The sequence below is a fragment of the Rana temporaria genome, chromosome 6 (assembly GCF_905171775.1).
Source record: "Rana temporaria chromosome 6, aRanTem1.1, whole genome shotgun sequence".
Classification (NCBI taxonomy): domain Eukaryota; kingdom Metazoa; phylum Chordata; class Amphibia; order Anura; family Ranidae; genus Rana; species Rana temporaria.
This window is the reverse complement of record NC_053494.1, coordinates 30,591,200-30,611,196: the sequence shown is the minus strand read 5'-3', so window position 1 is coordinate 30,611,196 and position 19,997 is coordinate 30,591,200. Positions and strand designations below refer to the sequence as shown.

The window sequence follows — 19,997 nt, the reverse complement described above, 5'->3', positions numbered from 1 at the left end:
ACAGTGGCGACAATTGATGGCATGGCACAGTGGCGACAATTGATGGCACAGTGGCTGCATTTGATGGCACAGTGGTTGCCTTTGATGAGCACAGTGGCTGCGTTTGATGGGCACAGTGGCTGCAATTGATGGGCACAGTAGCTTCGTTTGATGGGCACAGTGAGTCTGCAATTGTTTTTTTTTTTCGTTTGTTTGCACCCCCAAAAATTTTGAGCACCAGCCGCCACTGGTATCATTAATATACTTCAGTACATTGCACATTAATGCAGATATAGAAAATGTGGTGCTCATGTGAATGGAGCCCAATGATTCTTCTTCTGTAGGGCCTGTCACATACAGACTGGCACCTGCTTTTCCCCCCAACCCGACAAGCTGTGTATTCAGACAAGAATACAGAAAAAGCCCTGTCTTCGCACGTCGGTCACAGCTGAGTTAATAATCTGGTCACTTGCCCTAAATTCCTAATAAGGGTCACAAATGGTCAGAACTGTCCAGTGTGTCAATGGCTTGTGAGCACCTGTGGTTGAGCCTGCAGTGACGTGGGCGTGTGTGTCGCCTGAGCCCCTCGCCGTCAGCTGCAGCATATATATAGAGGAGCCAACCGTCCCAAATTTCCTGGCTTGACACCATGAGAGGACCAGGGGTTTTGTTCTGCTGCCTTGCGGCTTTTCTTCTTGTGAGAGCAGGTAGGAGACTCTTGATCCTTTGGCATGTACTTCTTTTTTTTTTTTGTATTGCTTTGCTGCGAAGATAGGTCTACACATGGCTCTGGATGCTGAGGAACTACAGGTCTCAGCATTCTATTCAGCTGGCTAGACAAACCAGTACTCAAAGCCAGGCAGTTGACCAGATGCCCACTTCCCAATTTATTATTCTAGATTAAGGCTAATGCAAGTGCTATATACAGCTCTGGGACACTGGGAGATAAATCTAAAACTTATCAGATAATACTGAATTCATAATTGTATCTTCAGTCATTAAATAAATTGTACAACTGTTCCTGACCCTGAAGGACTAAAGGTACCCAGATTACAAGGGCTTGCATTTGGAACGGGGAACAGGCGTGATCAAACCCATAAACACGCATTTTTACATTAGAGAATATACAGAGTACAGTAAAACCTTGGTTTGAGAGTAACTTGGTTTGAGAGTGTTTTGCAAGACAAGCAACATTTTTTTATAAATTTTGACTTGATATACAATCGATGTCTTGATATACAAGTAGCGGCATGCCACAACTGAGTATAAAAGAGAAGAGAGGCGCCTCTAAGTGTAGCAATATGGTTACATTTAATGAAGGTACAACATTTAGCAACTTATTGCTACACTTAGAGGTGCCTCTCTTTTCTTTAATACTCTGTAGCTCCTGCTGGATTTTGCTTCTAATCCCCTTGGGGAGGCTTCCATTTGTGGATGGACATTTTGTGGTTACACAACCTATCACATTGCTATAATCTTTTTATATGGACTATAAACTGAAGGACTTATGAATAAATGGTTGTGGAACGAATCATTTGAGTTTCCATTATTTCTTATGGGGAAATTTGCTTTGATATACAAGTGCTTTGGATTACAAGCAAGTTTCTGGAACAAATTATGCTCGCAATCCAAGGTTTTACTGTACAGGCAAATACCTGTTAATCAACTGGAATCAGCCAATAATTTTTATGCCTGTCTTATGGACTTACTGGCTGTCAGTGCTGGCCTCCTGCAATCAGTACGTAGCAATCCATGGTAATAGTGTACTGTAATTGCATCACAATGGTTTCGATTCGTCGAAATCTCTTCTTGTATAAATTGCCTAACTTGGACACCACTGTCCAACATACATGACGCAAATGGAAGTCATTATACAAATTTTAATTTTCAAAAATTTTGCATCAGGATAAGGATCTTTATTTTTAGTCCAATAAGATTTAATATTTCATTATAAAAAGATTTACAAAATGTCAGTTGCATGGCTAAAATAAAAATCCTTATTTTTATATCAGGGCTTTGTGAATTTAATATTTTTTCAACAAAAGAAGGGTTTAAAGAGAGAACCACAGATTCTACCACAATAATTATAAATTGGAAGTGAATGAATGAAATTAAATTATTGCAATGCCATCTGGTTGATTATAAATAGTAACATAGTTGGAAAGGTTGAACAAAAAAAAGACAATAGTCCATACTGTACTCTGTTTGTGGCTGTCTCTGAATTGTAAAGGGAAGACCTAGAATTTAGAATTTAGACCTTTGTAAGTATTTGTACCTTTAAATGATCCTCAGCATGAAAGAACCAGTCCACCAAAAAGTGATATTTAACTATAGGAGCGTCATGGTGAGCTGAACCAACCACTGTATTTTTACATGTCTTGGATACTCCTACAGTGAAATCTGCCTGATATAATTCATGACTCTGAACCAGACCAACTGGGGGTTTTGACCACTCGGCCATCCTGACAAGACCCAACTGGAGGTTTTGATCGCTCAGCCATCCTGACAAGACCCTACTGGGGGTTTTGACCGCTTGGCCATCCTGAAAAGACCCTACTAGGGGTTTTGACCGCTCGGCCATCCTGAAAAGACCCAACTGGGGGTTTTGATTGCTTGGCCATCTTGACAAGACCCTACTGGGGGGTTTGACCGCTTGGCCATCCTGACAAGACCCTACTGGGGGTTTTGACCGCTCGGCCATCCTGACAAGACCCTACTGGGGGTTTTGACCGCTCGGCCATCCTGACAAAACCCAAATACGGGTTTTGATCTCTCGACCATCATCAAAAGACCCTACTGGGGGTTTTCACCGCTCGGTCATCCTGACAAGACCCTACTGGTGTTTTTGACCACTCGGCCATCCTGACAAGACCCAACTGGGTCTTGCCACTGACCTCTCTGCTTCTCCTATTACATTTTTCATAAAATAAATGAAAAAAAAACAAACAAGGAGAGTTGGAACCTATAAAAATGACGGCAGCAGGTATGCAGACCCGGGAACCTAGCACAGAGATCTCACTAACAGAGTTCCCAAGAGATATAATAAATTGTCAGGTAGTTTAACTCTCTAGGGTCTATTGTACAAACTGTGAACTATTAGCATTGGGTGGACTGTTCCTTTAACATAGATCGCCTTCACCATGTTCTGGGAATGTTATATATTCTTCTTATCTATTTGTTGTATCTTGGCCTTTAACCTTTTGAACTGGTGTGTTTAGAATGCAAAGAAGTCTAATATATATCTATAGATATATCTATAGATATATATCTATAGCTATATATAGCTATAGATATAGATATATATATTTAGCAATGCAATGATGGCATTGGAGTTCTAATTATATCTTATCATAAGTATCATGAGTCACTTACTCAGGTATAATGTCCTTGGATATAATTTGAACATGTTGGCAGCTATGGCGTGTACAAGCTTAAAAAAATGAAGCAATGGCCGGAATTCAATGCATGTATTTCACTGAATCCTAGCGATAATGTGATCCCAGGGACTCTTTTGCTCCAAACATTATTAGGAGCTGAGCATTGGAACGGGCTGAGGGTGTTAAATAACAGAAAGCTTTTAATGATCCAAGAGGACTGCAAGTTCCCAATTCAATATCAAAGGGGTCATTGCTCATTGCCTACTTTTGATGAGGTGATCAGCATGTGACCATAGAGCGTCACTATGAAAGTTAATGACTTTACAGTAATAGCAAATTAAATATAAAAACAATGTTAGCACTTATATACATGGGAATTTGTGAGTTTTGTAGCATTTATGGCACCCGCTGAAAGTCCATAGCATCGACCTGTGTTTTTTTACAAGCCGTGCTAAAGAAGAACCCCAAGACAAAAATAACTTGGGATTCAGAGGAAGGTAGTCATGTGATTACCAATTATTTTTTTGCCACTAATCCAGACTACTGCAGAGGTGAAACTCTGGCACACTTCTGCCCACCATATGCCAATCTGCAGCTGGATAGGCACAGCTGAGAACCACTGAAACGATGCGCACAGGGCAGAAGTATGCCAGGACCAAACATTGCAGTAGAAGATCTCAGGACTGGAGGTGTGGTAAGTGTAACTACACTTACCTCTCCATTTTACATTGAAGTGTACAGTATTTTAGATGGCAACGATGACTCTTCAAACAGTATAGGTTCTAAAATTGTCAACCTGTTCTTCACTTTACTGCCTGGACAGTCACTCACCTGTCCAAGAATGCAACCAATAAAGTTTCTTGCTCTGCATTCTAGTTTTATGTCAGTGACTTAACAGGTAAGGAACCCAGAATCAGGATAACATATTTACAGTATATCTTGGCAGAGGTTAGTAACACTTTGTGGGTACCCAGGGCAATTGCCATAAGCTGCAAGTGTACACCTTGCACTTTAGGGCACACTTGCCCACTACTTTGGCAACCTCCAGCAATCACAAGTCTTCCTCCACCACCATCTTTTTTTTTTGTTGCAAACTCTTTATTTCGTTTGTTCTAGGAGGCACAGAAAAATTAGGGGGGGGGGGGCAACCTTTTGGAAAGGAAGGGGTATTGAAGGACAATTAGAGGGAGAGGATGGAGTGAATGTCCACAAAAGTTCATCATGATTGACATATCAAAAGATACATAGCAATCTAGGTATAACATACATTCTAACATATAGCCGGATTCAGGTAGAGCAGCGTACATTTGAGCTGGCGTAGCGCAGCTCATTTGCGCTACCCCGACGTAAAATAGAGAGGCAAGTACAGTATTCACAAAGCACTTGCTTCCTAAGTTACGCCGGCGTAGCGTAAATGGGCCGGCGTAAGCCCGCCTAATTCAAATTAGGAAGGTAGTGGGCGTGTTGTATTAAAATTAGCCGTGACCCCATGTAAATGACTTCCCGAACGAACGGCGCATGCTCAGAATCACGTTGAATTTACGCCCTAAAATACGACGGCTCAATGGCAACGACGTGAACGTAACCTACGCCCAGCCCCATTCACGTACGACTTACGCAAACAACGTAAAATCCGACGGCAGTTCCGACGTCCATACCCTACACGACTTAGACCAGCTATTTGGTTGTTTATCTTTACGCCGGACGTACGCCTTACGTAAACGGCGTAGCTTACTGCGACGGGCGCAAGTACGTTCATGAATCGGCGTATCTAGGTCATTTACATATTCGACGCGTAAATCAATGGAAGCGCCCCTAGCGGCCAGCGTAAATATGCACCCAAGATACAACGGCGTAGGAGACTTACGTCGGTCGTAGGAAGCCAAAATTCAGGCGTATCTTGTACTGTGAATACAGCGCATAGATACGATGGCGCATCCGTGGACTTACGCGGCGTATCATTAGATACGCCAGCGTAAGTCTTTCTGAATCTGGCTAATAGATTCCCAATACCGTGTGACCATAACGCACCTGTGTGACCACAGTGGGCTTCCCATTTATTTAAGTGAATGTCTAGAGAGGGATGCATATTACTCTTGCAAATACAGTATACCAACATTAGTTAAATGGGGGACAGGGCAAGTATAGTCATAAGGCTTTAATGGTAAACATAGGGTGGGAATTTTTGAATTAGGGCAAAATGAGAGAAGGGAGTGGAAGTTAATGACTTTACACCACACCTTCTGGTGTGTTCCTCTTTGGCCACCAAGTGGCCACTGGCCAATGATGACATAACTCCTGCATATGTGAGCTAGGGTTACATCCTGACACCTGGTCCTATTCTTGGCATCCTACAGAGGTTGGTACTGGGTGAGGGCTGTAAACTGCACTGTGTATGCACAGCATGTAGGGTACACAAGAAAAAGTCTCTTCTACCAAAAACTCTACCCCCTAGCAATTAATTTTTTCAGCTTATGCTGCGTTCACACGACCGGTTTTTCCGTCGGAATAAACTCTGACGGGTTTTTCCGACGGAATTCAGCTCAAGCTGTCTTGCATACCCACGTACACACCAAATTCTGACCGTCAAAAGCGCGGTGACGTACAACACTACAACGGGCCTATAAAAATGAGGTTCAATGCTTCCGAGCATGCGTCAAATTGTTTCCAAGCATGCGTGTTTTTTTCTCCGTCGTAATTCCATACAGACGAACAGAATTTCCGATAGAATTTTTTTTCTCTTTCTAAGTCCATCGAAATTTCTGACGGAAAAAGTCAGATGGGGCATACACACGGTCGGAATATCCGATTAAAAAATTCCGTCTGACTTTTTTCATCGGAAATTCCGACCGTGTGTACACGGCATAAGTTTCACTTTAAAGCAGACTGTTGCATATTAAAGCATTTTAGAAAATATGACTTTATTTAATGAATTCTCTGTGCATTGTGTGAATCTACTCACCCTACCATCCCCACAGCTATTGTGATGTCATTCCATAAAATATTACCACAGCTTTTGTGAAAGCTGCATGATGTAATGTCTGGCACAGTAATTATGTCATTCATACATATACATATAAAGCCTTGTCAGTTTGGCTGATATGAGACTGGTCTCTTTGGGAGGATGTAGGAACAGAATGTGTGATATGAGTGCAAGCAGTGCTCTCTGCATATCTATCCTTGGTGGCAACGGGGATCAAAGGGTGACAGCTGACAGCTACAGAAACATGAGGTGGCCCTGGGGTGTAAAATGACAGCTGGACCTAAGAGTGTAACAGTTAGAATTCCGGGTGGAAGGGCGATAGAAGGAGTGAAAAGGCCATTGTACTTTGTTGAACTGTCCAGGTTAAAGGGTTACTAATCTTTCAGTTTATGGTACAATGCTTAGGAATTGACCAACATCTACTGTTTCTCTCAGGAGCTGCTTGTAGATCTGTGTTGGGCTTTGCAGGGGTTCCTGTTCTTCCTGCTTGCTGTTTTATCCCATACGATATCCTATATTAAAAGAAGACACTCAGTTAGTGAGGGATACACTACCTACACCCTCTTATGCCGCAAACACACAATCGGATTTTCAGTCGGAAAAACCTTGGATGGCTTTTCCGACGGAATTCCGCTCAAGCTTGGCTTGCATACACACGGTCACACAAAAGTTCTCTGAACTTTCGACAGTCAAGAACGCGGTGACGTACAACACTACGACAAGCCGAAAAAATGAAGTTCAATGCTTCCGAGCATGCGTTGAATTGTCTCCGAGCATGCGTCCGAATTGCGCGTTGGAATTGCTACAGACAATCAGATTTTCCGTCGGAAAATTTGAGAACCATCTCTCAATCTTTTGTTGGTAAAAATTCCGACAGGAAAAGTCCGATGGAGCATACACCCGGTAGGAATTTACGTTCAAAAGCTTACATCAGACTTTTGCTGTCAGAATTTCCGATCGTGTGTACGGGGCATCACTGGCAACGTTCAGTGTGATGCAGGCCCAGACTGGCCATAGGGTGGGCCGCGGTCCCTGGGCTGCATGTTGCAGGATGAGCGGCCTCTTGATGACTGTACCGCACAGCGGGAGGTAAGCGGCAAACCGCAGTCAGGATGGGGTTAACACAGACCGCAGCTGCCGCTCACCTCCCGCTATATGGGCATCTCTAAAGCAGGGCCGGCACCAGCACACAGGTGCAGAAGGAGGTGGGAGAGAAGGGTCCTGTGACAAACAGGAAGCACATGCAGGGTACAGACAACGCGCGGGCCGGCCGCGCTGGCGGTATAGCTAGCGACACTGAAGGAGACAGCAGGCTCTCTCCCAACGCCGGCTGGGATGGCTGCACAGGGAGGACCCTGAGATTGAGTGCAGTGGAAAAAAAACGAATGTGCATTACATCCAAAGTCCCGCTCTATAGTGGCGGGGAAAAGGAGTGGATTGGGGCTGTCTTATTGCTGTTATGGGGGCTGTCTCGTTACTGTTATGGGGGCTGTCTCATTACTGTTATGAGGGCTGTCTCATTACTGTTATGTTATGGGGGCTGTCTTGTTACTGTTATGGGGGCTGTCTCGTTACTGTTATGGGGGCTGTCTCGTTACTGTTATGGGGGCTGTCTCGTTGCTGGACTGGGGACCGTCTCGTTGCTGGTCTGGGGCCGTCTCGTTGCTGGTCTGGGGCCGTCTCTTTGCTGTATTGGGATGGTTCTCAGGATGACTATCTGGTCACCAACCACCCCTGCGAACGCCCGCCCCACATCTCCGACCTACTCCCCCCAGGGACTGGGCTGCCCAGTTTAAAATGCCCGGGACTATTTCTTGTTCCAGTCCAGGCCTGGTGTGATGCATGCTGCATATAGAAAGCTGTGTATTTACAATAAAACTAGCGAAAGTGTACCCATTCTGGCTACGCCATATGTTATATTCCCCAAACTACTGTACTTCATATTTTCCAGGTTGCCACACTTTAATGCTGTGTTATACATGACATACTCCAGGCTGGTCCACTCTGTACTCTGTGTTATACATGACATACCCTGGCTGGTTCACTCTGTTCTCTGTGTATTACATGACATCCCCAGGCTGGTACACTTTGTACTCTGTGTTGTACATGACATATAGAGACAGACTTATTTTGTACCCCACATGATATGTTATATATTTTGAACCTCTCAACTTGAAATGCTGTGTTATTGCTTATTTAATTTTATATTACTATCACAGTATAGTTCAGGAGTACTCCACCTGGCAAACTACTTACCTCTTGGGGATCTGGGAATCACATGATGGGCATATGGGACTGAATAATGCAAAATTATTTAATAAAAAATTAATTCTCTGCACTACTGAACCTGAAATTACATGGAAAAAAAATCCACTTGTGTCTAATAACATGCAAATAACATTGTCAGTACCTGGACCTCAATTGATTGCACATTTTACATACATTAAAAATAAAGGCCCGGATTCACATACATCGGCGCATATCTTTTTTACGCTACGCCGACACAGCGCAGAGAGAACAGCACTGGATTCACAAAGCCAGTGCTGCCAAATCTGCGCTGGGTTTCTTAGGCGTAAGTCGTCATAAGTGGAAGTGGGCGTGAGCCATGCTAATGAGGCGTGACCCCATGCAAATGATGGGCCGAGCGCCAGATAGATACGAATAACGAACGGCGCATGCGCTGTCCCATGGACGCATCCCAGTGCGCATGCTCAGAATCACGTCAGAACGAATGCCTAAGATACAACGGATCACTGCCTACAGGGTGAACGTAACCTATGCCCAGCCATATTCACGTACAACGTAAACGACGTAAAATACGACGGCTTGTGTTCCCTGATCCATACCTTTGCATGGGTTGCGCCCCATATATGGGGAATAACTTTACGCCGGACGTACGACTAACGCAAACCGCGTATATTATGCACCGGGCGCACGTACGTTCGTGAATCGACGTATCTCCCTCATTTCCATATTTGAATAAGAAATCAATGGGAGCGCCAGATGCGTCCAGCGTAAATATGCGCCCACGATACGCCGTCGTAGGCAATTACGTCGGTCGGATGAAGCCTATTTGCACGGCGCATAGATACGACGGCGCATATTTACACTTACGCGGCGTATCTTGAGATACGTCGGCGTAAGTGCTTTGTGAATCCGGGCCAAAATGTTTAAAAAATTGTAAGCTCTTCTGTTCCTAGCTAACCTTATGTCAAGTAAATCTGATATATTTTGAAGTCAAACTGTCCCTAGTGCAGTATGGAATGAATAAGTGGAAGGATCTGATTAGTTGCCAAGGGCAGAATAAGCAGGTCTTGTCCGTTCACCCAAAAACATTATCCAGTGTTTGATAGGTGCTGGAGAGTTAGGCTCCATTCACATCTATGCGACAGCGGCGTACGGCGTACGCGGCGTATTTTGCCGCGAGTGTGTATCTTTTTTTTTTTTTTCAGATTCTTCCCATTGCTGTCAATGGGCGAACGCCAATGTCGCCTGAAAAAAAGGGTCCAGGACTTTTTTTCAGGCGACAGGCGTTCGGCGTCTATGAGATGTGAACCATCTCCATATACAGCAATGGGAATTCTCCCATCTAGCGGCAGAAGCGTCCGGCGTCGGGCGTTTTGTCACATAGATGTGAATGGAGCCTTAAACTACCTGATGGTATCCTATATCCATCAAGGACTCCATTGGTGAGATTTCTGGGTGGTTCCTAGGTACACACACACCTAATGTGGCCATTATTAGGGATTCCCACTCTCTGTAATTTATTTATTGTATTACAGAGAATGTAGCAAGAAGAGCCAGAACACAAAAAAGTTGGCAATTGTAAAGAAAAAGAGCCAGGGATTGTGGCAGGGAGATCTTATTGTTGGAACATCCAAGTCAGGGCCTGACTCTGCCCACCAGGCACCACCTATGACCAAAGCACCACTCTTTTTGGTGGAGTAACTTTTTCAAGTTGAACCCTGGGGAACTGAAAAAAAAAACACCCTTGTGGCGTATCTTTTTTGTTTTCTTTTTTTTGCCCAGGGTAACAGTAAAAATCTCCATTTACTTACCTTACCCTTCACATGCTCTACCTTCCATGCCAATGGTTCCCCCAAAGCCTCTTTTCTTTAGCGCTCCATCCAGTGGCCACAGCTGTGATGTCATTACATATAATGCAGGTCCAAGAGTCCTGCGTTGTAAGTCAGGATGTCGAGGACCAGTCTAAAACTTAGGGCATCGGAGAAAGGAGGTTAGTGCTGGCTGCCCAGGGAGCAAAGGATATGGTAATTAAAATTCCTTTTTTCCTGGTACCCTAGTCAAAAATTAGCATTTAACCCTTGCTGTGTAGAGAGCCCCAATGCAAGGGTAGTTTTTTCAGTTCCCTTGGATTTCTGTTTAATAAATATGGCTGCATCCAGTGGTTCAGGCTTAAGATTCAGTTTCAGCCAGGGAAAGAGAGGATTCGAATATATCTCTGTAACAACGCCAAGAAGGGGTGAAAAGTGAAAGTAAGAGAGAAGGAGAATTTGGGTATAACAATGTCATACAATATCTGCATTATATCATTGCTTTATGAGACAACCATGTGTCCATCTCTCCCACAGAGTAACTGTTAAATGTTTGGGGAGGCTAGAATTACAAAAATAAAGTGTTTAGTGCCTGACTGTCCCTTGTGTTATTTGGGATTCCCTAATGGTCTGCTTAAGGCTTGACAGCCCAAATCATCTACAATGACTACAAGTCTGCCAAAAAATGCTGAGCTTATGAAATGGAAACCATTAAGGGGGAATTTATGTGGACTGTAATACTCGGGCGTGTTCGGCGGCTCTCAGAGGCTGCATGCACATGTGTAGAGCAGACTCTGAGAAGTTAAGGACCTCTAGTTTTCAAGTAAGTCCTTCTCCTGGTCCTAAGTGGAACTGCACATATTGTTTTAGCAAAAAGGTAAAAAAAAAAGAGTTATGTGTCCTCTGGCCTTTTTAATTTATAAAGGTTTTACCACATTGTGAAAATGTGATAGTCAGTGATGCCCCCTTTGCTATTTCAAGTGAACTATGCAGGGCAAAGCAATGGGTTCTGTTTAATGCCCTCATCCTTAGCAACACCTATTTATTTTCCTTATTGCTCCTTCGCCCCTCCATTTAGCAGGGCGAGGGAAGACAGTCCAGTGGAAACTCAAATCAGATATCCAGTTAGAACTTACACAGGGTGACTGTCTACCAGTTGGCATGTGACAACGCTGGGCCAGTTACTAAGCACCGGCACTGTGATATGGGATGAGATGTTGTCCCCATTTATTTTTCCATACTCCCGATGGCTGAGCAGTGCAGTGGGGGAAAGCTAAATGAAGGTGAATAATTGCTTACAAATTGAATGGGCTTAAAACCGATCACAGAAATTGGTTAATAACTGGGCTGCTTAAAGCCCATCTTTCTATAATTACTTTACTTTCTATACCAGTAATCAGAACTGCAGTTCTTAAAACCCTATAGAAAAAAAATGTTCCGTTAGGTGCTGCTAAATAAATCTTTAAGGCCCCATTCACACAGGACGTCAAACACTTTTACAGGCGTTTGACTTTTTTTCTGCCTCTAAATGTCCCTCTATGTTGGCCCATGCGTTTTTGCACACAGGCATTTAGAGGTAGAAAAAAACCCTCTTACGTGTTCAGAAGAGGAAAATTTGGGCACACGCATAAATGTGCAGTAGCCATAGATGTGTTTAGGTGTGTTTGCATATTAATGCATTTTAATGGCTAGAATAAATTAATATTCTGGCCAATAGAATGCATTACCTCAAATTAGCAGGCTTGCATAAACATGCATGCAAAACGCAGCTTTAGATACATATTTTAAGCTGTGTTTCCCCCCCCAGGAGCAAGGGAATCCAGGGGGGAAAAAAACTTCCTGTGTGCATGAGGCCTAAAGAGTGCTAAAATATTTAAAGGATACGTTCGCCTTTTAAATAATATTAAATAAATTATAATAATAATAATATTATTAGCGCCCAGAGACGATTCAGTTCGCATGTGTTGCGCTTTACAAGTTTCTCACTCACTCACTCACTCAATAATGTAATGCAATATAATAATAATATGTTTTTTTTAGGAGCCTGGAAAGCATTGCTCCAGTGATCAGAAGATCACTGGTGCCATGCAGGGCTCCTGCAGACTGTCAGTGAAAGCTGTCTGCCCAGGGGTGGCCTGCCCATTATGTGCGTACCGGAAACTGCCCCCTCTATCCACGCCACCCCCTATATGATTAATAGATAAATTCATGCATAGCATTTATTCTATCCACAGCCACCACGGCCACCCCCTATTCATACGTCCGGGCCCTTTCAGGACGCATGAATTACAGCAGCAGGGGTGTTTTTCTGAAGCACCCGATTAGAACCATAAGCTCTAATAGGCTTCAAAATAGGGTGGACTCGTGGCACAGAGCATTGTGTTTGGAGCCCACCCAGGTGTGTTTGAAAAGCAAATTAATATTCACTTTTCTAACACTGAATCGCCTCTTCGCCAATCAGGAAGCACGGGTCTGATACCCATTTCCCGATTGTCTGAAAAGTCAGGCGATCCTATTGGACAACAAGGAAGAGGGGGTTGCACAACGTAAGCCGACACCGCAGGAGGAGGAAGAAAGCTGCCGGGCACGCTTCCTAGATGGGGTAAGTGTGGGGCTTTGATGTCTCGACTGTCCTCCCGGGGGGGGGGGGGGGTTGCCGCGGCTGGTTTCTCCTCTGGCCTGTTAGTTACCCCCCAACAAAAAGAAGAAAAAAACACCAGCCACCATTGTGTCTGCCCATAAATCGTACAGGCAGGCAGTTTTTATTTTTACAAGAAGAATCAGTGGACTACTAGAGCGCTCAACAGCGCTGTGGTAGTTCAGAACTACAAGCCGACATCTGCAAAGGATGTCTTTACTTGTAGTTCATTTATTCACAGAACTCTGTAAATGAATGATGCATCCATGTGGGAGGAGCCCCGCAAGGCCACGTTCTTTAAAAAAAATAACAGCCAGTATGGGGAACTTCTCCCTGTACTGCTGTCATACAGAGGCAGCGGATCGCTAAGCAGCTGCAGGAGCAGGAACATGTTACATGTGCCACCCTAAATATGTGAAATATTTAACATGTTCCCAAAGGTAAACTTATCGGATAACTAACCAAATGACAAAAACTTTATTATCACGTATCATTATGTATAACACGTTTTATTAATATGTGTTTTCCCATTCTGAAAGCTGGACTCAAACCCATGCAAAGGGAAGGGTTAGGGACGACCTGATGACCTACCTTGTAAAAAAGATGCCAAGGATTCTATGGAAAAGGCTCCCAAGAGTATCAGACATGGTGCCCAAAGATCTGGCTCATAGAATTGTCAAGTGTTGAATAACACATACCCAAGAGGCTTGTGTTGCTCCATCAGTTTGTTGGGCCACTGGATACGTGGAATGGTCACTGGGGATTGCGGTGTTGGTGACCGGGAATTTTATAGTAGTTTTATATGGAGCAGACTGGTGTTGAATGGCATTCCAAAGCACAGTTCTTTGTGTGATGACCTAAAGATAGCAATAAGGAGCTGAAATAACATCTTTGGTCTTCTGAGCGTCTGTCACAGGTGTTGTCACATGTTCTAGAGTACAAAATGGCTGATGCTATAAAAACCATAGTTATGCAACCCAGCGAGCTATGTGTAACTTTCGATTCTGGGCAGTCCTAAACTGATACATCTGTTTATGTATGCTGTGGGTCACCGTCCCACTGGGGGCCCGTTAATGAAGAACTCTGCTATGCAGTATATCTAAATTAGCAACACAACGTTGCAGAGTGCCCTAAGGCGTCCAGCAGTCAAGAGCACGCAAATTTTGAGTGACTTTAGCTGCTTTTTGTACTTGATACAATGTAATTTTTTTTTTTTAATAATAGTGTTCCAGAGTTGCTCGTCGAGTTCAGGGATGAAGCCGCCGAGGAGCTCGGCGGGCCGCCTTCTCCCATAGAACAACGAGAAAATAGAGAACATGTTCTCTATTTTCTCAACGAGTTCCTCGGCGGCTCCATCGGGCCAAAAGTGTACAGACGACAGAGTTTCTCGGCAGAATCCGGCTCTGACCGAGTTTCTCGCTGAATTCTGCCGAGAAACTCTGTCGTGTGTACGAGGCCTTACATAATATCTTTTTGTGATGCCCTCTGTGGTACATAATCGCAATAATAGATATGGGGCTAGATTCACAGAGAGATACGACGATGTATCTCCTGATACGCCGCTGTATCTCTGACTTAGGCTGGTCGTATCTATGCGACTGATTCATAGAATCAGTAACGCATAGATATGCCTAAGATTCGACAGGTGTAACTGTGTTAAACCGTCGGATCTTAACTGCAATTTAAAAATGGCCGCGGGGGGCGTTCTCGCTGATTTACGCTGAGAAATATGTAAATCAGTGAGATACGCCAATTCACGAACGTACGCGGGCCCGACGCAGTTTGTTACGACGTTTACGTAGCGGTTTTCCCGGCGTATACTTACCCCTGCTTCTATGAGGCGCAGCCAATGTTAAGTATAGCCGTTGTTCCCGCGTCAATTTATTTTTTTACGTCGTTTGCGTACGCCGATTCTCAAACCCGATCGTCCCAAGTTACGCTCACGCCGAAACCACTGACGTCCTAGCGACGTCAGTGGGAACAATGCACGCCGGGAAAATTCATGGACGGCGCATGCGCATTTAAATCGGTGCGGGGTCGCGACTGATTTAAATAGTACACTCCCCCTAGCCGCGGAATTTGAATTCCACCGGGGGATTTACGATCCGCCGCCGCAAGTTTGGAGGTAAGTGTTCTGTGAATTACCCACTTGCCTCTCAAACTTGCGGCAGTGGATCTTAAATCGCATAGATCACGCGGATCTAAAGATCCGATTATCTATGTGAATCTAGCCCACGATATTGATTCTACCACACATTTCCCCAAAAACATTGATTGTTTCCATTAGGTGTGTAGGAAGAATGGCGCAAAGGTTGACCACACAGCTTCTAGGGCGGTCATATGTGCACACGCAGTGTGATGGTCTACATGCACCAGAATAGGGCAGTAGGATTATAAAGACGAACACATGGATAAATAGAAATGTGTCATGAAAGAGGGGACGTGGATGAGATGACAGACAGTAGTGTCCAGGAATGGTTTTCTAACCTGCCCAATCGACTAGTGCCCAGACAGTGGCTAACTGGCAGATTTGGGGGCCTCCTTTAAAACTTGAGATGCTCTCTGGTAGGTATAGCTACATAGCAATATGTGCAGTGCCTCCACTGTACTCTTCATTCAGATCCACCCAGGACAAATGCCGCGTACACACGATCAGAAAATCCGACAAGAAATCTGTGGATTTCCAGCTCAAACTTGTGTTGCATACACACCAAATTCCGCCCATCAAGAACGCGGTGACGTACAACACTACAACGAGCCGAGAAAAATTAAGTTCAACGATTCCGAGCATGCGTCAAATTGATTCCGAACATGTGTGTTTTTATGCGCGTCGGAATTGCATACAAGACGATCGGAAGAACTTTTCCCGTCGGAAAAAATTGAGAAACAGCTCTCAATTTTTTCTTGGTGGAAATTCCACCAGAAAAATTCTGATGGTGCCCACACACGGTCAGAATTTATGAGCAAAAGCTCACATCAGACTTTCCGATCATGTGTACGCAGCAAAACACTACTATAATAACAAACAACTATCATTCTAAGCTCCATAAAGATATTCAGTAAATGTATCCCTTCTTGGGTTCCACAAGCTGTGGTAGTGCCTGAGTTGATGATTTCTCACAGATGGGTATGTGTCTACACAACATCCATTTTATTTTAGAACTCACATAGAGGCTTCATTTCCTTCTGTAGGCCCTCATTTTTTATTTTTGTTGCCAAATGATATGTCCCAAAACCTAATACCACTTTTCCATTTACAAGCTTAATATTCATTGGGCCAGATCCAGAGAGAGAGTACGCCGGCGTATCTACTGATACGCCGGCGTACTTTCAAATTTCCCGCGTCGTATCTTTAGTTTGAATCCTCAAACCAAGATACGACGGCATCTGGGTTCGATCCGACAGGCGTACGGCATCGTACGCCTTCGGATCGTAGATGCAATACTTCGGGGTCCGCTGGGTGGAGTTTGCGTCATTTTCCGCGTCGGGTATGCAAATGAGCTTTTACCGACGATCCACGAACATACGCGCGGCCGTCGCATTCTCTTACGTCGTCTCTAGTCGGCTTTTTCCGGAGTATAGTTAAAGCTGGTATTTTGCGACGTATAGATAGACTTGCCATGTTAAGTATGGCCGTCGTTCCCGTGTCGAAATTTGAATTTTTTTTTTGCGTAAGTCGTCCGTGAATAGGGATGGACGTAACTCACGTATAAGTTCAAAAAATGACGTCGTTGCGACGTCATTTCGCGCAAAGCACGGGGGGAAATTTCGAAACGGAGCATGCACAGTTCAATCGGCGCGGGGACGCGCTTCATTTAAATGAATCATCGCCGATTTGAATTCCGCCGCCAGAAATACACTACGCCGCCATAACTTTCGGCGCAAATTATTCCAGGATTCGACTTAAAGCCAGGTAAGATACGGCGGCGTAGCGTATCTCTGATACGCTGCACCTATTTCTATGTGGATCTGGCCCATTGTGTCCTGCCACAGTTATACATTTAGTCATGGCATACAAAAAAGCCAAATTAAGTAAAAAGTACAGGCCCATGAAGAGATATCATGAACAAAGGACAGGGGAAAGCCTTCAAGAGCCTGATGTCTTCCCTTACGAACAGCCTGGATTGTACCCTTGCTCGCCCTTGGGTAAATTTAGGATGCCATCCGCTCCCCCAGGCTCAGCGCTCGTAGTTGATCATTCTAGTCAGCGTGCTAAGTATGGAAACACTGCTGTAACTGTACACCAACTGGCTCAGCACTGCCAGATCCCTATTCTCTCCTTCCAGCAGCCATTCTGCTTTGCTCTGTCCCTGCATGGTCAACTGGTCCTGAACCCCCTCCTCCTTCCTGCGCACTGTCACTTATGCAGCAGCTGCTCCCCTCTCACACAGCACAGTTGTGGATGGTGGCTGTCTCCTTTTAAGGTTATATTTCAGCCTCAGACCTCAGTCCGTCAGGCAGGAACCAGCTGTGACTTAGGCTGAAGACTCCACAACTTTCTGCGGAGCAGAAAATGCCTTTGTGCTTAAAGGGGAATTTTCTTCATTTGCATCGTGCACATGTGTTCACCTTTACAACAGTTCAGGTTTGTAAAATATCATTCTGCCCTGGATTCTTCATAATTTTGTATTATATTTTATGACCACTCCTCTCCGCTTTTAATAGTTTTATACATAGGCCCGGGTTCACGTAGCACTTACGCCGACGTATCTCGAGATACGCCGCGTAAGTGTCAATGTGCGCCGTCGTATCTGTGCCCACAGAACTACATACGCCTGAAAATAGGCTTCCTACGACCGACGTAACTTGCCTACGCCGTCGTATCCTAGGCGCATATTTACACTGGCCGCAAGGGGCGCTTCCATTGATTTACGATTCGAATATGCAAATGAGGGAGATATGCCGATTCACGAACGTACTTGCGCCCGGCGCATTCATATACGCGGCTTACGTCTGGCGTAATGTTAAGCCTCATAAAGCAGGGGTAAGTCATGTTAGGGTATGGACCAGGGAATAGCTGTCGTATTTTACGTCGTTTACGTAGTAGTACGTGAATAGGGCTGGGCGTAGGTTACGTCACGTCGTAGGCAGTGATTCGACGTATCTTATGGAGTATTTTAGACGTTACTCTGAGCATGTGCACTGGGATGCGTCCACGGGACGGCGCATGCGCCGTTCGTTGGGCCCATCATTTGCATGGGGTCACGCTTCATTTAAATGTATAACGCCCACTTCCACCTACTTTGAATTAGGCGGGCTTACGCCGACGACTTTACGTTATGCCGGCGCAACGTTGGGAGCATTTGCATTGTGAATTCGGTGCTTGGCTCTCTGCTTTACGTCGGCGTAACGCATATGAGATGCGCTATGCCCGCCTAAAAATGCGCCGATGTCTGTGAATCCGGGCCTTAGTGTCGTGCTTTTGCTTTCTCCACTATTCTCTAATGCCTTGTACTCACGACCGGTTTTCACAACAAAAAAACTGACATTTTTTATATTGGTCGTGAAAACCAGTCATGTGTATGCTCCCTCGACGAAAAAACTGCCCGCAATTTTTTTAAACCAGCTCTTTTTTTTCTCGTCGTGTTTCCCATCAGTTTTTTTCTCGTTGCGAAAAACGGTAGTGTGTATGCTTTTCCGAGGGTAAAAAAACGTGCATGCTCCGAATCAAGTATGCAGCCCAAAGGGTGGCGCCATTTGAAAGGAACTTCCCCTTTGTAGGCCCGTTGTACGTGTTGTACGCCACCGCGCTTTGGTCGGACGTTTTTTGCATGAACGTGTGTATGCAAGTCAGGCTGGAGAGGAATCACGTCGGGGGAAAAAACTTTGTTTTTTTTTCCTGCCGAGACAAATGGTCGTGTGTACGAGGCATAACAGTAAAATAAAACACTACTTGGCTCATGCATTCATAAAGTGGGACGTCACTGCCACATTTATGCCCTCCTCTCCACCAGATCCCAACTACCTGGCAGACTCTGGTGGCAAATCTGCACATTGTGCATGTGTGGGAGGTTTTCTGCACATGCATACAATCACCACCAGTTCAGGTATCTGAGCAATCTATTTGTCTGCAACGTTTTGTGAGCATGCACAGAAAATGATGCGCATGCGCAGATGTAGATTACACTGCCTCCTGGTATAGCTGGAGGCAAACCCAGGAAGCAGTGGAGCCTGACCTAGGCTGAAAAGCAGGAAGTACTGCCTTGCAGCACAAAAAATACCCAAAAGGTAAACATTTTGATACATTTTGTTTGAATCTTTGTTAGAGGGAGAATGGAATGATCAAAAAATAAATAAAACATTTTGCTATATAGATTTAAAGTGGTTAAAGTGTTACTAATCCCAGGACCCTGCATTCACTGTATCTGGTCTCCCACAGTATACATAACATGTAAATGCAATTATTTTAGTAATCGTAAACCTCTAAATACCTTTTCTCATTTGCAGTATATAGCAGTCTTGCGACTTCTCTCACTGTCTGGTTAAAGCTTGTAGGAGGAGTTTTTATTCTCCTCTGACTGTCCTATGAGGCTGCAGGACCCCTGACCCTTTGTCTGGACAGTGCTGATTGGCCCTGCGCTGATCACATGCACTCTCTCAAGGAAAAAAAACTATCTAGCAATACACAACATAATGAGCATGTGCAGAGTGCAACCCCAAGACTCTGTACTATCAGGAGACGGATTGGGGACTACGGAGAAAGGGGAGGATCAGAGAAAACAGGATCAAACAGCCTTTTTACACAATGCAGAGGATTAATCCCGTAGGTTCCACAAGCATGCTTTACTGCATATACAGACTCATTTAGTGTTGCGGATTTAGAAACACTTTAAGGCTTAAGGCTTTTTACCTTAATGCATTCTCTGCATTCATGTAAAAAAACTTCCATGGGCACCACCCCCTAAATACTTACCTGAGCTTGATCTCGAGCCAGTGCTGCTCTCTCCCTCTCTCTCTCACTCTTC

The 19,997-nt window shown here is 44.5% G+C and overlaps 1 protein-coding gene across 5 annotated transcripts in view; it reads left to right on the top strand.

Moving 5' to 3' along the window:
* Nucleotides 1-593: 593 nt before the first annotated feature.
* The window catches only part of SRL (sarcalumenin), a 70,203-nt gene continuing 50,799 nt past the window's right edge, over nucleotides 594-19,997 (top strand). For 3 of the 5 annotated variants that reach the window (XM_040356571.1, XM_040356572.1, XM_040356570.1), the window contains exon 1: nucleotides 595-686. In XM_040356571.1, coding sequence (XP_040212505.1) covers nucleotides 629-686 — 58 coding nt within the window. In that variant the 5' untranslated portion in view covers nucleotides 595-628. Of the gene's footprint in view, nucleotides 687-19,997 lie in introns of all 5 variants that reach the window. The other 2 variants (XM_040356569.1, XM_040356573.1) reach the window with 2 other exon arrangements.